Source organism: Eubalaena glacialis, chromosome 1 (assembly GCF_028564815.1).
Source record: "Eubalaena glacialis isolate mEubGla1 chromosome 1, mEubGla1.1.hap2.+ XY, whole genome shotgun sequence".
NCBI classification, from domain to species: Eukaryota; Metazoa; Chordata; class Mammalia; order Artiodactyla; family Balaenidae; genus Eubalaena; species Eubalaena glacialis.
The window spans coordinates 4953235-4970550 of NC_083716.1; the positions used below are offsets into that span (position 1 = coordinate 4953235).

General features: G+C 49.2%; 1 protein-coding gene across 2 annotated transcripts in view; it reads right to left on the reverse strand.

Annotated features, from left to right (window-relative positions):
- Positions 1-3070: 3070 nt before the first annotated feature.
- DOCK1 (dedicator of cytokinesis 1) overlaps positions 3071-17316 on the reverse strand; it is a 518791-nt gene continuing 504545 nt past the window's right edge. For both annotated transcript variants that reach the window (XM_061183775.1, XM_061183829.1), the window contains exons 49-52: positions 15282-15480; positions 11281-11434; positions 7954-8105; positions 3071-4258 (exon numbers count right to left, since the gene is read on the reverse strand). In XM_061183775.1, coding sequence (XP_061039758.1) covers positions 4163-4258; positions 7954-8105; positions 11281-11434; positions 15282-15480 — 601 coding nt within the window. In that variant the 3' untranslated portion in view covers positions 3071-4162. The remainder of the gene's footprint in view (positions 4259-7953; positions 8106-11280; positions 11435-15281; positions 15481-17316) is intronic.

Below are 17316 nucleotides of genomic sequence, written 5' to 3' on the forward strand. Positions count from 1 at the left end.
AGTCAGAGAGAGAGGATGCTCAGCCAGCCCCAGCGCCAGACCCATGGAGGAAACCATTTGGACATTCCAGCTCCAGGAAAACAAATAACAGCATGGGCAGTTCGTATTGTCAGCGTGTGACTGAGGAAGAAACCCGTGCATGGCGGGGCCGAGTGGCTGTCTGGGGGCTCCAGATTCTGGACTTCTACCCGGTAGCTTTCCTCTAAAGCCTACCACTTCACTGAAGGAGGTTTGCTGCCCCTTGTCTTTTGCATGAATTATCTTGTTTTGAACCTCTCATGACACTCTTGTATCGTGGTTCTCCACAGAAACAGAGCCAATAGGAGATACATATAAATAAACAGAGAGATGTATTTTAAGGAATTGGCTCATGTGCTTGTGGGGTCTGGCACGTCCAAACATTTGTAGGGAAGGATGGAAATGCAGGCGGGGTTGATGCTGCCCTCTTGAGGCAGAATTTCTTCTTCTCTGGGAATCCTCAGGTCTTGCTCTGAAGGACTTCGACTGATTAGACGAGGCCCACCCACATTACAGAGGGTCACCTCCTCTACTTTAAGTCAGCTGATGGTCGATGTTCACCACATCTACCAGCAATACCTAGATTGACGTTTGATTAACCGGGCGCTAGAGCCTAGCTGAGTTGACCCATAAGACGAACTAACCATTGTAGGTCTTTTGTCCAGGGCTGACACAGTATTATCAACTCAGTTATAACAACTGAGTTGTTATTGTAACAACTCAGTATTATCAAAATGAACTCTGCTGTGCCCCCCGTCCCACACAGTTCTTTTTCGCCTCCCCTCGCAAGCTTGGGCCACTCACTGCATGCAGGCCTTCACAGGACCTGTGAAGGGTTATTGGCTCACCAGGTTTCCTGTTACCATCATCACCAACTAAACAGCAGAGTTTAAATAATTCAGAAAAGGCAGATTGGAAAAAAAAAAAAAGTAAAAGTCCCCAAATAGACTTTAAAAAGTAAGCAAAATACTAAAAAGTAATTAGAACTAAAAAGCAAAAGCCAAAATCCATTACACCAACAAAGACTTTGGTGAACATAAAACATAAAGTCCAATGCCATAAAAAAAAAAAAATCCAGAGCCGAAGATAACAAAATCTGCAAAATCTGTACAGAATTGAAAGAGATCAAATCTTTACATGAAAGAATAATCTTAACATTGATTAAAAAATAATTTTTTAAAATATAATACTAGGAAGCAATCTTCAAGCACCAAGAGTTGTTTTTCAATAAGAAAAAATTTTTACACTTGTAAGACATAGCTTATATGCTATCTTCTTTTAATAAAGATTTGGGGAAAGCACATGTTAAACTGAATAGTTAAAGATGGATTTGTAATACACGAGGAAGTATTGTGAAAGGCAAAAGAATAAAACCAAATTTAACTGAATGTGTGAGAGCTAAATTTGGCTTTGAGCTTCCTGGCCATCAAAGCAAAAATAGACAATAAGACCCTCACCATTCCTGTTTTAAAGCAAGTATTCTCAACGAGGCAATATCACCCGAAGGTGATGAAAACTGGTTCTTGGGGAACAAAACAATAATCTTACTTTGTCAATGTAAAAAGCAGAGATAGTCATAAAGTATGTAAATAGATGTATAGTATATCCGTACTGTTAAAACTTCTTGAGGGAATGATTAGAAAAAAAAATGTCTAAAAAGACTCCTGGGAGGCAATTATGAACAAAGGTTGAGAAACACTGTTTCTGAGTAAAAGGAATACATTAGTGCATCTAGAGAGGCAAGCTGTCCCCTCGAACCTCCTTCTAGAAGGAATGTCTCCAGAAGACACTTGATGACACAGAGGTTTCTCCTTGACTATAGTTTTGTAGCCCATGTTGATTTAAAAGGTAAAAAAATAAAAATAAAAATGTGTCTGCCTAGCTTGAGAAGTTCACTTTTTGTAAATATACTTTCATATTTATATTAGGAAATTTCTGTAACACCTGTAAAAAGTGTCCACTTTTCCTTTCCTAACTGTTGTGTTTGCCACGTACCTGGCAGCTCTGGAGGCCAGCGTGGAATTTCCGGCGGCTGGGGGGATGGGGACATGGGGGCGGGGGTGGGGCAGGGGGGACCCGGGCGGAGTGTGCAGTCCAGGGATCATCCAGGGGGACTTCCTGGGGGATGCGCTGGTGCAGGGCAGGAACTAGAACCCAGATGCTGTTCTAGAATAAAAACAACCATTGCCACAGGGCCAGGAACTATTTCTATAAATTTCGGCTAGAGCTTCCGCGAAGTGAAATACTGACTATCCAAATATCACCCGCGGCCAGAGGCTGGCCCCTCCCAGGTGGGTGTGCCCCTGCAATTATTTTAGGATGGTGGATAATATCTGGTTTCTAACATACTCAGTGGAGCGTGAATATTCATGTTGGTCAAAGAGTAAAAATTCAAGAAGAAAAAAATTCCATATTCACGTGTGTCTAAAATTCCCTGGGGGGTGGACTGGATATTTACAAGTTCGAATAAACTGGGGACCAGCCATTGAGCCAGAGAAGGATCCTCCAAGCCTCCTGGGGGGTTCCGCAGCAGCCTCCTTCGAGGCCTGGTTAGAAGGGGCAGAGTCACACCCTTGTGTTTAACCAGGGACACATTTGGATGGAAAGCAGGACCCCAGCGCCTTCTTTGTTTCTTGCCACCTACGATTCAGAGAAAGCTGGGAAGTCTGATGCCTCTCAAGTGCAATGACACACCCCAGTAAACAAAGCCCTCTCTCAAATTAGCAGCTGAAAAGGCTAAAAGGAGATGTAAATAATGGGCAGCCAGAGGGCCCCGGGGTTGGGTTGAGGGGAGAAGGCTCCAGCCTTCGCTAGGCTCAGGTCTGCTCTGTCTGTAAGGACATGCAAAGACGCATGCAGAGGCACGTGGGTGCTGTCTATCCGGCCTCCAAGTCAGAGACAATTAAACACAGATGATTAAGACCGGTGTCTGAGGAGGATGCACATACAGATAAACGCGCGTCACCAAGCTCTTTAAGAAAGCAAAATGGAAAACAGCGGCTTTTAGATTTTACATCAAGGGATAAAAACATAGTATGTCAGACACTGCGAGTCTTTTTAAATGACATTTTATTTTTCGTTGTCACGGATTAACTTTCGAGCCTACTAGAAGAATATCATGATTACAGTGAATAAAAAAATATAGATGATAGAATAAAAATATTAGGTTATACTAAGTTAGTTTTTTTTCTTTTTTTTTTTAAATCCTTGTCGACAATGATTTTTAGGACGAGCTTTGGGGGGAAAAAAACCCAGAAAATTTAATTTGGGTTTTTTTTACACTTCCCTCAGTTAAACGTTAAGAACACATATTGGGAACCATTTGCGGACACATATTACAATAGACAGAAGGACCACAAAAATTAAAACAAGTTCTAAAGACCCTCATATATACAAACTTCTGTACAGAATGGCACAAGAGTTCACCCAATTAAAACCATCTCCTGTGGTCTACGTTTTGTTTTTTGAAAAGGAGAGAAAATTGATCTGCCTATACTCATTTATTTTTCCACTTGATCCCAGTATTTTTAATGGTGTCTCCACTCCATAAATTAGTTCACTGTTCAGTAGCGGAGAAATATCCTATTTTAAATTATACCCAAGGAAATCAGGAACTTCCCTGAAAGGGCTGACCTTAGTTGCCTGATGTAAGTTGAAGGGACACTCAACCAACAAAAAGTCACGCCACCAGGTGCAGCCAGGAGGGTTTGATAAAACATCCTGCAAGAGTCAGCCGGGGTTTGGCCTCGAGCGATGAGGGTCCCTAAGCTGTTACTACACAGTTCTGCAGTGAAGGCCTAAGCTCTCCTTACTGCGCTCCACTCAGGTCAACTGGCCTCTTTGCTAATGCGTCATTTGGCACAAAAAGAAAGGACTTCTGGGCAAGACTTAGGCTCTCTCAAGACGGACACACTCAGAAGCCTCCGACTTTGCTAAACATAAAAGCACGTCCCAGGCCCGTATCCACCTCGCTCCCCAGTGCTAAAGCCCTCTCACTCCGTGGCTGGAGACGAACTCCTGTTAAGGAAAAGCAATTGCACTAAACGTCAGACATCACAGGCCCAATGAGGTAAACGCCAGGCGTGGGAGAAGATGCGGAGGGAGAGGAAGGATACCAGCTCGCTCTCCGGCGGCCGCTGCGCGTTCACTGCACGATCCCGGAGTCCACCGAGGTCTGCTTGCGCGTTGTCTTGGGAGGCGGCGGCGGCGGGGTCTTGCTGGGCAGCGGAGGGGGGAGATGCTGGAAGACAGAAAATGAGGGAGACTCCAGGCGGGTCTGAGCCGGCGGGGGGGGTGGCGGTGAGGGCAAGTTGACCTGCAGCCCTGGGTGGGAACTGCCCTCTCCTCGTGACTCGGGGCCGGCAGTCGGCCATACTCAGGACCACGTGGCTGTGGCCCCGGCCACTATTTCACACGTGGTATGTCACACGTCTGCACAGCCCCTGAGACGTGTAACCGCTGCTCTTTGGGTGGTGGTTTTAAATCCATGTGCTGTTGACCTAAGGGCCCCTGGAAATGGACCGGGTTCAGAAGCGGGCAGTTGAAATGGTCAAGGACAAGTGAATGTGGGCAAAGCAGGACCCAGGGCCAGCCAGGCAGCCTGGCCATGTCACAGCTGAGCCTCCCAGGGTGAGGACCACCCAGAGGTCCCTCCTCATGCCCCCTGAAGATGCCCTGAAATGGTTCAGGGACAAACAAGTCCTTGGAGATGCTCTCCATGGGTGGGTGGGTGAGAGGTCTGCTTTGCTCTCAGAAATGGAAAGGCCACATGAGAGAGGGTCAGTGAGTGGGTGATGGTGGCACCTGCGGCCACCATCCAAGTGACCCATTGACAAGGTAGTTTCTCATCCACAGTCTCTTCCCAAACTGTAAACAGAGGAGGATGAACAAGGTTAGGGGGATGTTTAAATTCTTCATGAGGGGAGCACAGTTTATCAAGAAATGGGTGCAGTTGTGTTCTAATAAAAGTTTATTTACAAAGACAGGCGGCGGGCTGGACGTGGCTTATGGGCCACAGTTGGCCTTAGGTTCTCAAGAATGGATTTACAACCGTAACGGCGATAAGAGAAACGGGATGTACCTGTCAGGGTGTGAATGATGGAGGGCAGCTGGTGGCCTTGCTCTTGGTGGGCACGTGACACGCACAAGAGGTCAACGTGTGTTGACCACATACATAAAGAAATGAGTGAACAAATGAATGAGTGAATGAATGAGCAGAGGAACATAAACAGACCAGGATAAGTGGGCACACGCCACAGGCAGAACAAACCAGAAAGAGATCACAAAGCACTGGCCTCTAACTAAGGCTGACAGTGGACTGTTAACAGCCTCTCAGGGGAGGTCCACATTTAGCTCAACGTGAGAAAAGGAGTTTCAAGGACAGAACAGTGACGAAGCCGCGTCTTAACTCACCGCCCAAATTTCCTCCTGATTCTGAGACACACAAATACTAAAGTGATCTAGGGCTTAAGAGAGAGAAGAGAATCCATGTGGAAACACAGAACTGATGTAATGATATTTAGACATTGTAACCAGGCAAGCAAAAGAACAGACTTGTAAATCTTTTTAAGTTGGTATGCACGGTCAAAAGAAAGACCGATTTCCGGCTCTGATGAGGCAGCAAGCTTGTTGACACGTGGAAGTCAACAGTGCGGGCCGGTGTGAGCGGCGCGGGGCCGGGCCACGGTCGGAACTGCCCTCTGTGCCAGAGACGTGCATGGCGGGCTCGTCACCACTGAGCGGCTCGAGAGCTCGGACGACCGGTCGTAACAGCCATTTCGAAAGAAGTGACAGCTTAAAGTGGCAACAACTAGAGAGAGAGTTGACTACAAGCCTGAGGCTGATCAATGAGAGTGACAGGAGGACATGGGTCAGCCCCCATGGAGGGCGAACCGATCATGATCCCACAACAGCTCTTGGGGCCTGAAAGGGAGGCACCCCTGGAAACCCAGCTGCTTCCAGAGATGACACCCTAGCCCACAGGCATGCCTCCTGAAGGGGTACTCAGCTGCAGGTACGTCAAACAAGACACCGACAGCAAGGTGACTTGGGTAATTAATCTCATGGAACTCACACCCCTTTATAAATGGAGCCCAAGCTTGTGCATGTTTGTCCTTCCCCCAACAGCGGTGGCAGCAGTAACTCAGATGATGTGTCCCAGAAACCGAGACCATCAAATGTTGCCCCTGAATTGATTTGTAACAAAAATGGACTCGCTCACACTTCCAAGTTCAGAATTTTCAGTGTAGGGAGACCTGGGGGACACTCTTGCTTTTCCGATAAAATAAAGATATGAAAATCAAGATGGAAGCAGTTAACTACGCTGTTAGGAAAACAACACCCCAACCAATCAACGGTCTCTCTCAACTCCCTGCGCCTCTTTTTATTCTAACCTGTCGTGAAAATCTGCGGGAAGGGTCAGACTTACATTTCCTTAGTTGCTACAAACTGTTCCAGCTTCCTAAAAAGCCATCATGGGGCACCTGGTCCCTTCTCCGGCCGGTCCCCCATCATGGAATCTCGAGGGACAGAGGGCTGATCCGAAAGGCACTGCAGCCTCGGAAGGACAAACCATCCCTGCAGCACCAAAGAGGAAGCCCCACTGCTTGTCTGGTTTTCTTACGCAAAAGGAATAATCGAATAAATATACTGTCAATATATCCCCTCTTTCTTCCGCTCCTCTCACAAGAAGGTAATAAACTTGCAGAAAGCTCAGTGAAAAAGTCTCCATTAAAAAAAAAAAAAGAAAGAAAAAAGAATGTAGGATTTATATTGTTTTAGAAGGGGAAAAAACACACCTTGCTGTTATGAAAAGAATCGTGGCCACATGACTACCTCACGTCTTCGATGTTCTACAGGAGTTCTGTTGCCGTATAATTACGTTATAGAGGCTGACCAGCTGCACGTGTGATCGGGGATATTCTACTCTTCAGCCTGCATGGCTTTAATTTCATTAGGCTGTGAATAGCGTGGCTGGGGGAGGGATGAACCTGGATGCGGATCTCCCGGCGCTGCTGGGTCATTTCACGTGGGCACGCGGACCTCTGCACGCAGCCGGGCCAGTGAACAAAGGAGAGGCCTGTGTGACAGCAGCCTTAAGAAGCAGGAGAGAATGCGGGGGGATCTCAAAAGAATGTTTCTAGAGCCGTGAGCCGGTAACAGAGGCACGGGTTTAGGTGTTTTTTTCAGACTTTTAGCTGACGTTTGCATAAGCAGGCAGGCCCAGAGGCCAGAGCAGTGAGCACATAAGACAAGATTAGTGAAGGTTTCCAAGGGGGGACCAGCCTGGGCACCAATGTTGACGAGGGTTCGAGTTGGCTGACCATGCTTGCGGCAGCCAGCACCCCGAATCTAAATGGGGTGGGGTAGGCTTCAGGGCTAGAGGTGTGGCTAGGGATGGGTGGCCTCGGGGAACAGGGTTTGCCCAACCTTGCTTCTCCTTTGCAGATTCTCTGTGCAGCAAGTGCCTGTCCCCACCCGGGAGTGGCCGGTGTGAGGGCGGGCTGCCTGGAGGAAATGCCGGGACCAGGGCTTCTCAAGGGCAAGGCTGGTGTCCAGGAGCACAGGCCCCCCACCACGTGTGGCATCGGCCAGCTTCTTAAAAAGTCAGACAAACCTCTTCATACAAAAGCTACTTCTCAACACCACACTTTCCTAAGAAGTGCAGTGACCTCCAAGGTCACGAGAGTGGCCCTTCGATCCACGGGCTGGAGTTCTTCCCCCTTTGCCTTGTCCTGAGGCCCCCGTGGGAAAGTGCGTCCCTGCAGCGAGGACACAGAACGACAGACCACACGCGCCGGCGTTCCAACCACTGTGACCTCTGCTCGGAATCACATCTCGGCTTGCCCAGAGTAAACACGCTAACGCCAGGAAGCAGGGGCTTCTACCTGGTGCAGAGAAGGATGTGAGCAACCCCCTCCCCGAGTCCTGACTTACCCTCTGGTGAGGAGGAGGGGGCAGGGGGCTCGGCAAGCCCGCCAGGTCCAGGTTCTCGGTCAAGGTCCCGTAGTCTGCGCTGGTGCCTTTGAGAGGCAGAGGGGGTGGAACCTCAGCCACGTCCAGCCCAGTCATGCCGTTCAGCTCCAAACCTGGGAAACAGGGTGGATGAGAATGAAACCCACCCCCCCAGCAGGCGTGGGCGCACACACGGCGGCTCTGTGCTCTCTCAGGAGTGGCAGGGAAGCGGGAACCCCTTCTCCTCCCAGAAATGCTTGTCAACAGGGCACAGAAGAGAGCAGAGAGGGGCAGAGAAGGCCAGGGGTGGCATCGCCTCCGAAGGGCATGCCCTAGAAAGAGAATACCAACTATCACGAGATGCCTAAAACCTGAGCTTAAAGGACAGATCAGACCACCGGAAAAACAGCCATGTCGACCTGGGACCTTTATTTATTTATTTATTTAATTTACTGTTTATTTATTTACTTACTATTTATCTATCTATTTATTTATTTATGCATGCTGCGCCTTGAGGCTCGCGGGATCCTAGTTCCTCGATCAGGGACCGAACCCGGACCCTTGGCAGTGAAAGCACAGAGTCCCAACCACTGGACTGCCAGGGAATTCCCAACCTGGGACCATTCTGATCCCTCCTAGGCCCCTCTGCCTTGGTGGCATCTACACAGCACGGGGTCACAAGGACTGTCTACGCCTGGAGTTTTCAGAGCCCAGCCGGGACGCTGCACCAGGCGTCCTGCAGTTATGAGCCGGGGAGCTTCACTAAAGCCAAGTCTAATAACACAGCTCACAACCAGCCACCTGCCTTGCAAAACTCTCACACCAGGAAAAGCCAATTGTACGAAATGCAGTTATTAGCAGTAGCAGCCGCTGCGGCTGGTGCTTTAAGTAAGCCAAGGGGAGGTACCATTTTTAAAGCAAACGAAAAAGGAGCTGTTTTCAGACAGAGGAGTGATCATTAAGGCAATATACTTTCTCAGCCTTTGTTGAGACTCTTAGAAATAATTTGTTTGTCATTTATGTTAAAGAGAGAAAAACTGACATTTTTGCTGTTGGGTCTCTTTTAAAGTTTTCCCCGATGATGCATCTGATGAAAAACCCTTCACTAGGAAAGTGCTTCCTAGGAAGAGTTGTGTCAATTTATAAGGAAGTCTTGCAGTTGAATCCAGGAGCAAGAAGGTGGTCTCTGATTGAATGACTGCCCTTGTGACTGGTTGTTTTTATTATGGTATTTATTTAAAATTTACCATTTTAACCATTTTTAAGTGTACAAATCAGTGGCATCGACCACATTCACACTGTTGCACAACCATCACCACTATCCATTGTATCACCCCAAACACAAAGGCTCTACCCTGAAAGTGATGATTCCCCCTCCGCTCTCCCCCCAACCCCTGATAACCTCGAATCGACTTTCTGTCTCCATGAATTTGATTATTTCACCTATTTCATATAGCTGGAATCATATAATATTTGTCCTGGCTTATTTCACTTAGTGTTTTCCAGGTTCATCCATGTTGTAGCATGTACCAGAACTTTTTTTTGTAATGGCTGAATCATATTCTATTGCATGGGTATTTCTCTGGATGCACATTTTAGTTTAACTATTCACAAAGTGATGGACACTTGGGTTGTTTCCACCCGTTGGCTGTTGTGAATGACGCAGCTATGAACATTCGCGTGCAAGAATTTGCTTGAGTCCTTGTGTCCAAGTCTCTGGGGTAAATGTCTAGGAGTGGGCTTACTGGGGGTTATGGTGATTCTATGTTTAATTTCAAGGAACCACGAAAGTGTTCTCCACAGCAGCTGCAATGGTGCCTGTTTTTAGCTATTTATAAAAAAAATTAAAATATTTTTGAAGCAGATCACTGGTTATATATAGTGCAAGGATGTGAAACTAGGACACACCAGGAGACCATCTACCTTCCAGAGCCCAGAAACGCGGGGCTCTCTCAGGCTCATCACTGTGGCAGCCCCGACTCCCGACCAGATGGACCATCTCCCGATTCTGCCGTCCCCTTGCAGCAAGAAGAAACCAGATGCCGAGGACAACTGTTTGCTGCCCTGCACAAGCCACTCCTCAGGGTGGTGCGCCCTGTGCCCCCACCTTCTTTTTTTTTTAAGATTTGGACCATTTTTTAAGATGTGGACCATTTTTAAAGTCTTTATTGAATTTGTTTCAATATTGCTTCTTTTTTTAATGTGTTCTGGTTTTTTGGTCACGAGGCATGTGGGATCTTAGCTCCCCGACCAGGGATGGAACCCGCACCCCCTGAACTAGAAGGTGAAGTCTTAACCACTGGACCGCCAGGGAAGTCCTCCCCATCCTCCTTCTCCGGCCGCCCTCATTCTACTGCTGCCCTCAGTCCCTGCCACTTTCTTCCTGCCAGGATGTCGCCTCTCCGGCCGGCCTGGCTTTAGTGGTGAAAAGCCGGGTACCACTTGCAGTGGGTTCCACAGCATCTGTCCACAATTCACACCCACCCAGGACCTCAGAATATGACCTTCTTTGGAAATAGTGTCTTTACAGACGTATTCGTTAAGGATCTCGAGAGGAGATCATCCTGGATTTACGATGGGCCCTAAACCCAATCTCCAGTCTCCTGTAAGAAGAGGACAGAGCACAGAAACACGGAGAACAAGGCCTGGGAAGAGAGGGGAGGGATTAGAGTGATGCGTTGACAAGCCAAGGAACGCCAAGGACTGCCGGAATCCACCAGAAGCTGGAAGAGGCACGGGCAGATTCTCTCTCTGAGACTCTACACGGTAGCAAGGCTGTTGATACCTTGATTTCAGACTTCTGGCCTCCAGACTGTGAGAGAGTAACTTTCTGATGTTTTAGGCCACCAAGTCTGTGGTGATATATCGAGCGGCCCTAGAAATCGGGCAAAACTGGAAAAGTTAAGTTCTACCCTTAGCCCCTCAGCGCAGCCTGGCAGGGCTTCTTTCCTTCCCATTCCTCCTGGACACAAAAAGGCCCACAACCCCCCACCCCGCCCCCATGGGCTGCATTATCTGGTGGCACGAAATGGGGGACATCCCACATGCCTCTCGAGTTACCCCCAGCACACAGGAGGTCTGGAGAGCTGAACGGGCCCCACGCTTTCCTCCCAGGGAGCGCAGGAGCCCAGGACTGGGCTTTGGCCTGATTTGCTTTAGTCCCCGGGGACATTCCCAGGCAGTCAGGTGCTCGTCAAAACTCTCACCATCTGCTGGACAGAGAGGGTAGGTCTAACTTTAGAGACTTCGATCGAGGGGGAGGTCACACAGCAACGGCAGGAATTCAAATGCGGACAGTGTTCCACTTACTAGACTGCAGGCTGAAGCTGAGCTTGGCCCTCGGTGTGGCCGGAGGCGGCGTGTGCTGGGAGGATGGTGAGGACGGCGACACCGAGAAGCGCCTTTCACTCCCCATGACGTTGATCACCTGGCTCTTCGGTCTCTGGGGCCGCAGGGGACTTATCTACATCAGAGGGGCGGAAAGAGCATAGTTAGGCTCTGTCATGGGCTGAGTTGTCTCACTGCAAAAATTCCTATGTTGAAGTCCTAATCCCTCAGTACCTGCGAATATGACCTTATCCGGAAATAGGGTGTATGCAGATGGTCAAGTTAACATGAGGTCGTTACAGGGGCTCCTAATCCAATATGACTGGTGTCCTTATAAAAGGGGGAAATTTGGACCCTGACACATGCATACAGGGACGGCGCCACGGGAACACGAAGGCAGAGATCAGGGTGATGCTTGTACAAGCCAAGTGAGGCCAAAGACTGCTGGTCGACCGCCAGACGCTGGGGAAGAGGCCAGGAACAGATGCCCCTCACAGCCTCAGAGGGAACCAGCCCGGCTGACACCTTGATCTTGGAGGTCCAGCCTCCAGACCGTGAGACAATCAATCTCTGTCGTTTCAGCTGCCCAGCCTGTGGTACTTTGTTACGGCAGCCCTGGCAAACGGACACAGGCTTCACAATAATCTCCTTACCCACTCTGGGGTAGATGTCACACCACATGTTTCCTGGACATAAATGTAATGTGGGCCATTCAGTGGGGGTGAGAGCACACAGGGAAAGCTCCAGCGGGTCACGAGTGGACTCAACAACCTGCTCAGTGACCAGAACGCCTCAGGCGCCTAATTTCTTGGTCTTTCTTGGCAGGTACGTGAAAATCTAGAAACTTGCCAAAGGATTTCCTTTATTCATCTCCTGTTTCTTCTCTCATGCTACGCTATTACTGAGTAGGAATTCTTTCCACTTTTCATTGCATTTTTCCTCCCCATCTCTGACTTTCGGATGCACTTGACTTTTCCCACCTAAGCCTTTTCCTGCACCTGTAACATCGAGGTGTTTTATTTATCTTTTTCTTACAACCTGGTCTCAGATCATTAGGCCTGGGGGAACACAAGCGGTTCAAAATACTCCAAGGTAGGAGTAATTAGGAAAGTTATTAACCCAGCTGAGAAGGAGGAATCAAGATTTCCGCTCCAGGATGGGCAGGGCGGGAGGGCAGGGCTCTGGGCCTGGTTCCGGGGGCTTGATTCCTGAGCCTGCTGGTGAGGGTCAGCTGCAGAGCCAGTGGGCGGCAGCATGTGCCTCTAAGTGGTCTGCAAAGGCAGGGCCTCCCTGGAGGCTACTGAGGCTGGAAGGAGGGGAGGAAGGCTTAAGCCCTTTGGTAAACGGGGAACTGAGGGCCGTTTCACAGGCCCTTTGGTAAACGGGGGACTGAGGGCCATTTCACAGGCCGACTTCCAGAACTATCCCATGCCAACGAAGGAGATACCGGAGACCAGGTGTCACCCCTCATCTGCAGAAACCGATGAGTTCCCTGCAGCTCAGCTGCTGCGGGAGGTCTGGGACAGCCTGCCGAGCTCGGGCTTCTCCTCGGGTGCGTGTGTATGGGGACTGGAGACGGGGATTCAGGGATTGCATAGGTGCTCCTCCCATCCTTCCCACCCCATCCCATAAGTGCACATTCTGACGATTCGGGGAGCAGAGGACATTTTACTGGTGAGATGCAAATTGCAGGTGGAGGGCGCCCCTCCTGCCCCAGGCAGACTCTGAGAGGCTTAGCTAGAGGTCATGAAATTGTTGATGATGCAAACTCAGGCAGGAAGCCGAATCCAGCCCCGTGGAGGGAACAGAGAAAACCTCTGCAGAAGCACGAGGAGGCCAGGTGGGCGCACAGAGCAGGGCAAGCCCAGCGCCGCCCCAGGGAATGGGGTTACTGCCACCACTCAGTAAGCCTCCCTCTCACGGGCCCCACCAGCCCACCTGCTCTGTCCCGCAGCACCTGGCCAGTCACAGGCACACAGAGGTTTGAATAGGAAACTCCAGGTGCCTAACTGGACTCACAGACCTTGCCAGCAGCTGTAACCCGGAGGACAGACTGGTACCTGGGCTGGACAAGAGCAGCTAGTCTGCCTCCAGCGAGAAGTCAGGAGGCCTAGCCCCTGGAGCTACAGCGGTGGTTAGTCTGAGACTCCTCAGAGGCCGACAGCGGGGTCAAGGTTCTGTGCTCTGACCTTGGTGGGTTCTTGTGGATTGGCTGAGGGTACCCCGGGCCAGCCATGGGGGGCGGGGTGCACTTTGTGCTGAACTCAGCCCATCTTTGCTAGCATCCTCGCGGGAAAGCAGGGCCACGGCGGGGAGGGACAGACTTATACTGTGATGATGGCTGAGCCTGGCACGTCCTTTCCCTTCTCTGCATGCAACTTAATTCTGTTCAACTCTGCCACGTGGCTCAAATTCTCTGAGGCCCTCAGTTTTAACATCTTAAAGTGGAGCTTAAATTAAAATGTACGAAAGACTCGCACAGGGTCTGCACGTAGTAGATTTTCAAAAAATGCTGCTGTTCGTTCCCCCACCCAGTGATGGTGTCTGGACTCTAGAGAGAGGGGGGTGCCAGCCAGTCCCAGCAGGGTCGCTGGCCCCCCAACTTTCCAGAAGAGTGGACAGAGCACAGGGGGCAGGGGCGGGTTCATCAGAAACCTCTGGATCCCCCTGCGTGAGGTTGCATCTGGGCACTTAATGCTAGCCTGTGGCCAGTCCCGCCCCGGGCCCTACACCCTGGGCCACCTGCACTCTGCAGTGAAACACCGAAGCCCAGCTGCAGTCCGAGCTGTGTCCAAAGGCCTCGCGAGGGCATCTGCCTTCATGAAGACCGCGTCGTGGCTCTGGGGTCTCCCTTCCACCTCTAAACACCCAAGTAGCATGTGACTGCTGGTCTCCATGGCATGCGGTCTGGATGAAACATACCCTCTGGTATTCAAGATATAAACAAGCAGTGAAGTATGTCTTATTAAACGGTGGTCCCACCTGAGCCCTTTGATAAGCAACCCTTCAGTAACAGCCAGGACAGGACTCCCTGCCCAGGGCAGGCACATTCTTGGCCACCGTACAGGCAAACGTCCATCCATTTTGAGAGGGAGGCAGCTCTAAGCCTGACTTAACCTTTGAAGCTGACGGCCTCGGAGAGCCTCTTCTTTATTTTGTCTCCAGTCTACAAATAGCACGTCCTGAATACAGTTCACCCCAGAAGCTGTCTGTGCCTCATTTCTGCCCCCAGACTCCAAACGCTGCTATGCGCTGCTGGGCCCAGCCCTGGGAGGAGAGCATGCTGCTTGGGTTCCACTGCCATCGCACAACCCCAGACTCTGGAATGAACGAGATTCCCTGGGATCCATCTTTAATGTCAACTCACCAGCACGTGTCATGTTAAGTCCCTGAAAATCCTTCTGAAAGATGGCCAAGGGATTTAGGCATGGAGCACATGAGGCTTGGAGGATAACACGGACCTGTGTACAGCTGGCACAGCCCAGCGGGAAGGGGCTCTGGGACTCTAGCTGAGCAGATGATAACATTCGGGCAGAAACGGTGGCTTAGTGATTTCTGGTCAGGAAGGGGCAAGGGAACAGCGTTAGCTGGCCCGCAGTACTGCTCTCTGACAACAAAAGCATCCTGTTCATCTCCAGAGACGTCTGGATGTCTAATGGAAGCAAGTCCAACACTGCCGCGGAGCCTAGAACCATGTGGGGCCTGCTGATGGCTGGCCCTGCCCCCAGCCCCTGTGGGATGGAGGCTGGAGCACGGGGGCAAAGACAAGCATCCTCCGGAGAGATGCAGCTCTCCTCTGCGCCTCTGGATGCCCTACGGCATCAGTTATACAAGGGGAGAGCTGGGAGAGACCCCCGATTTTCAAATGACTATTTCATAGCCAATGCAATGAAATCCAATTGACAGCCCCCTTGGCTAAATGTGGAGCATAGACAGGTCCCGGCAGCTACCGCGGAGCGAGGGAAAGCTCCCTGTGAAGTTACCGTTTCTGAAAGAATCACAGCCTCAGATTGCTGCAGGGGAATGTCGGTGGGTTTAAATTCTTTATCAAATATCTCTTGATGTTTGCTGTTCCTTTTTTCCTTCTTCTTGTCCTTCTTCTCTTTATCTGGGTCGTCCTTGTCTAGCTTGTCCTGGGACCGGGAGTGCATTTTCTTTGGCAGGAGGGGCTCCAGAGCAAACCTAAAGGAAATGGTTCTTTAAATCAATGACGTCTTACTAGGACAGCCACTGCTTTTCGCCCTGCAGCTCCATGTAAAGTCACTCAAAATGAATCAGGTGCTCCCTGGGAAATGCCCAATTTTACAAGGAAAGAAAGGATTTTAAAAGGAAGGTCAAGGGAGACTTAAGATACACATTGCCGATTGCAATGGTTATAGTTTTGAATTTCTATAAAAACCAATTGGAAAAAAAATAGAACACTTACAGGATGATGAGGGAAATGTAAAGTCTTACTGGATATGGGATGATTATATTCAGGGATTCTTGTTGATTTACGACGGGAGGATGGTATTTGGGGTCTATTTCAAAAGGGAAGCCCTCACCTTTGAGAGAGTCATACTGAAATATTCACGAACGCAATGAGGAGAAATAGGCAGATGCTAATGCAAAGAAATGTCTGTATCGGTACACAGGTAGCTTCCATTTGAGAACCCTTTGATGGCTCAGTGAGAAACAAGCTAATTCCAGCTTGCAAGGATGTGGAGATGCCCTCAGTTTTTTAGCCGAGAACTGAGCTTGAGACAGAGATTCTGGGTCTCAGCTCTGCCACCTTCTGGTTAAGTCTCCACAACCTCTAAGCACCATGGGCTGGATGTCCCCCTTCACAAAATGAAACGGAATGAAAATGGTATTTAAGAAGAGATATGATCTCTTAAAAGAAGCTAGAGTCATACAGTCATATAGGAGAAATAGCCTATATTGTGATTTCTGATAAATGTGTTTTTTAAACTGTGGTCTACCCATCATTCCCATACGGTTAAGAGAAGCAAAGTGGTCAGCTGAGAGGGTTCACGGACGCTCCCTGTCCTTGAGCTGCCCAATGTCAGGCAGCCCCTGAGCCCCGTGGGAGGGCAAATCCCACCCCGGTAACGCAGGTTGTCAGGATAAGGGGCCAGGTCCCGAGCCTGCCCCTGGGAGCCCCCAGTCCTCACTGCGACCTTCCAAGCCTGACTTCCTGGGACACCTGGAGACTGAAGTGTCTTCTTCAAGGGGACACTGATTGTAAGAGAAGGAAATCTAGAAAGCCCGTCACATTGTCATCCTAGCTGTGGTTTGTTTCAAACTTATTTGTGAATGGGACATTGAGAACAAAACCACTGCTCTGAATAAGACCATTCCAGCACCTTGGCTCCCCAACATGGGAGAGGTAACATGAAAGTCAACACTTAGATGGATCATTCACAAAAGCACATTTCAAATCCATAGAAGACGCTGACTGCTGAGAGCAAGAATCACATCTGCTACATTTTGTAAAAAAAAAAGGAAAAATTGGATGGTCAGCAGGATTTGAACAGTAATGGTATTGAATGTAGGCATTGATTATCAATAGCTGCTAACATCACTGCAAGGGAGAGAGACACGAATGTCCTTCTGAATGGAAGAACATTGAAGTCATCCTGTCCCCAAATCATGCCTGAATGTGCACAAGCCTCTAGATGTGACCACTAATCTGCAGGAAATACGAAAGACGGAGATACACAGTCAATAACACTGTAGGGGATGCAATAAGCAAAATCCAGACGACACCAGAAGCAACCTGGATTTTTTCAACAAATAAATTACAAGGAAAAGAAATGAAAAGAAAAAAGTAGAAGGGGAAATCTATTGATTAAAAGAGAACTAAAGAGATACAGCAGCCAGCTGCAAAGTGGGGCTCTTATTTGGATCAGTTTCAAACAAACTGAAAAGAAAAAAAGCCATTTATGCCCCAATTGGAAATTAAAACCAATATTTGATGATAGTATGGAATTACTGTTCACTTTTTACATGTGCTAAAGGTAGTATGATTGTGTTTTT